The sequence below is a fragment of the Triticum dicoccoides genome, unplaced genomic scaffold (genome assembly GCF_002162155.2).
Source record: "Triticum dicoccoides isolate Atlit2015 ecotype Zavitan unplaced genomic scaffold, WEW_v2.0 scaffold34967, whole genome shotgun sequence".
Lineage (NCBI taxonomy): Eukaryota > Viridiplantae > Streptophyta > Magnoliopsida > Poales > Poaceae > Triticum > Triticum dicoccoides.
This window is the reverse complement of record NW_021265364.1, coordinates 3,901-5,603: the sequence shown is the minus strand read 5'-3', so window position 1 is coordinate 5,603 and position 1,703 is coordinate 3,901. Positions and strand designations below refer to the sequence as shown.

General features: G+C 45.9%; 1 protein-coding gene across 1 annotated transcript; it reads left to right on the top strand.

Annotated features, from left to right (window-relative positions):
* Positions 1-3: 3 nt before the first annotated feature.
* Positions 4-1,280, top strand: LOC119345946 (ent-cassadiene hydroxylase-like; the record flags this gene model as incomplete). The annotated part of the gene is made up of 2 exons (XM_037615751.1): positions 4-396; positions 657-1,280. Coding segments are annotated over 2 exons (1,017 nt in total), but the record flags the coding sequence as incomplete, so codon positions are not given.
* Between the last annotated feature and the right edge of the window lie 423 nt (positions 1,281-1,703).

Here is a 1,703-nt window from a genome sequence, read left to right as displayed (position 1 = left end):
GCCGTCAACGTCAGCGAGAAGGTGATGGCGCTCAGCAACGACGTGGTGTCACGGGCGGTGTTCGGCGGCAAGTTCCCGCAGCAGGAGGAGTACCTCCGGGAGCTGGATGAGGCGTTCGTGCTGCTAGGTGGTTTCTGCCTCGTCGACCTCTTCCCGTCATCGTGGCTGGTTCGGTGGCTGAGCAACGGCGAGCGCCACATGAGGAGGAGCTATGGCCACATCCAGCGTATCAATGCCGACGTCATTGAGGGGCGCAAGGCGGCGCGAGCTGCCGCACAGGACGGTGCCTCCAGCACCGACGACGACGACGACCTGCTGGACGTGCTGCTCAGGCTGCAGGAGGAGGACACGTTCACATTCCCTATGACCACTGAGAGTATAGGCGCCGTCTTGTTTGTGAGTAATTTTCTTTATACTTCTTATTAATTTGCCTATATCTTTACAATTCATGTTGCATAGCTAACTGATTATGTGATATCATATCTGCAAAGTTTAAATGCAAAAAAAAACCTAGATTCATCCTTTCATACATGTCTTAATGTCGACTTTTGTCATTAATAAACATAAATTGTTGGTTATGAATTGATTTTTTGTTTCATACTACTACATATACGTCTATAATCTATAAACATACATACCACAACCATTTTTTTCAGGACATATTTGCAGGTGCCACTCAGACCACGGGAGTTGCCTTGGAGTGGGCTATGGCTGAGCTCATTCGTCATCCCCAAACCATGGCGAAAGCACAGCTTGAGATCCGAGAGGTTCTAGGTCAAGATCGAGCTGTGATTACTAATAGTGACCTCGCTGAACTCCACTACATGCGGATGGTCATTAAGGAGGTTCTTAGATTGCATCCACCTGGTCCTTTGATCCCCCGCAGGGCCAGGGAAGACCGTAAAGTTATGGGTTTTGACATGCTTGAGGGCACCAATATATACATTAATGCTTTTGCGGTTTCCAGGGATCCAAATTGTTGGGAAAGCCCTGAAGAGTTTAAGCCTGAAAGGTTTGAGAACAATAACATGGATTACAACGGGACATACTTTGAATTCACCCCCTTCGGTGCTGGTCGGAGGCAGTGCCCTGGGATACTTTTTGGCACATCAACCATGGAGATTGCTTTGGCAAATCTTCTCTACCACTTTGACTGGGTGCTTCCTGGCAAGGCAAACCCGCAATTTTTGGACATGACCGAGAAATACGGGATCATCGTTGGAAGAAAATATGACCTACAATTGATACCTATTTCCCGTGGAGGTTTCCATGCCACATAGACATAGATGGACGTGCATTGCCACGTAGATATGTCTGTACTTTTGTTGAGTATACCAATATGTATCATTGCACCAATAAGAATAAAAGAACCTCGCTGAACTTGCAATATATTATGGTGGATGGCACAAACTACTGATTGTACCAAAACACGAAGTTTGCACTTTTTAAATTGCCCCTGGTGGCGATGGGTTAGTTATTGTATTGATGCATGTTGTACGGACCAAATTTCAATCTAGTTTCGTGGTTTGATATCCTCCGTGTAAAATGCAAGGACTGACCTATAGTTTCTTCTTATTTTTTCTTTTTGGTTCTTTTGGAAGATGTACTGCTAGGTTTATCTAATGAAATCTGGGTCATTTGGACCGACTTTGCTAATAGTTACGGCCTCGCCCAAGCATTCGTAGGTGCGTCTAACGTGCAAT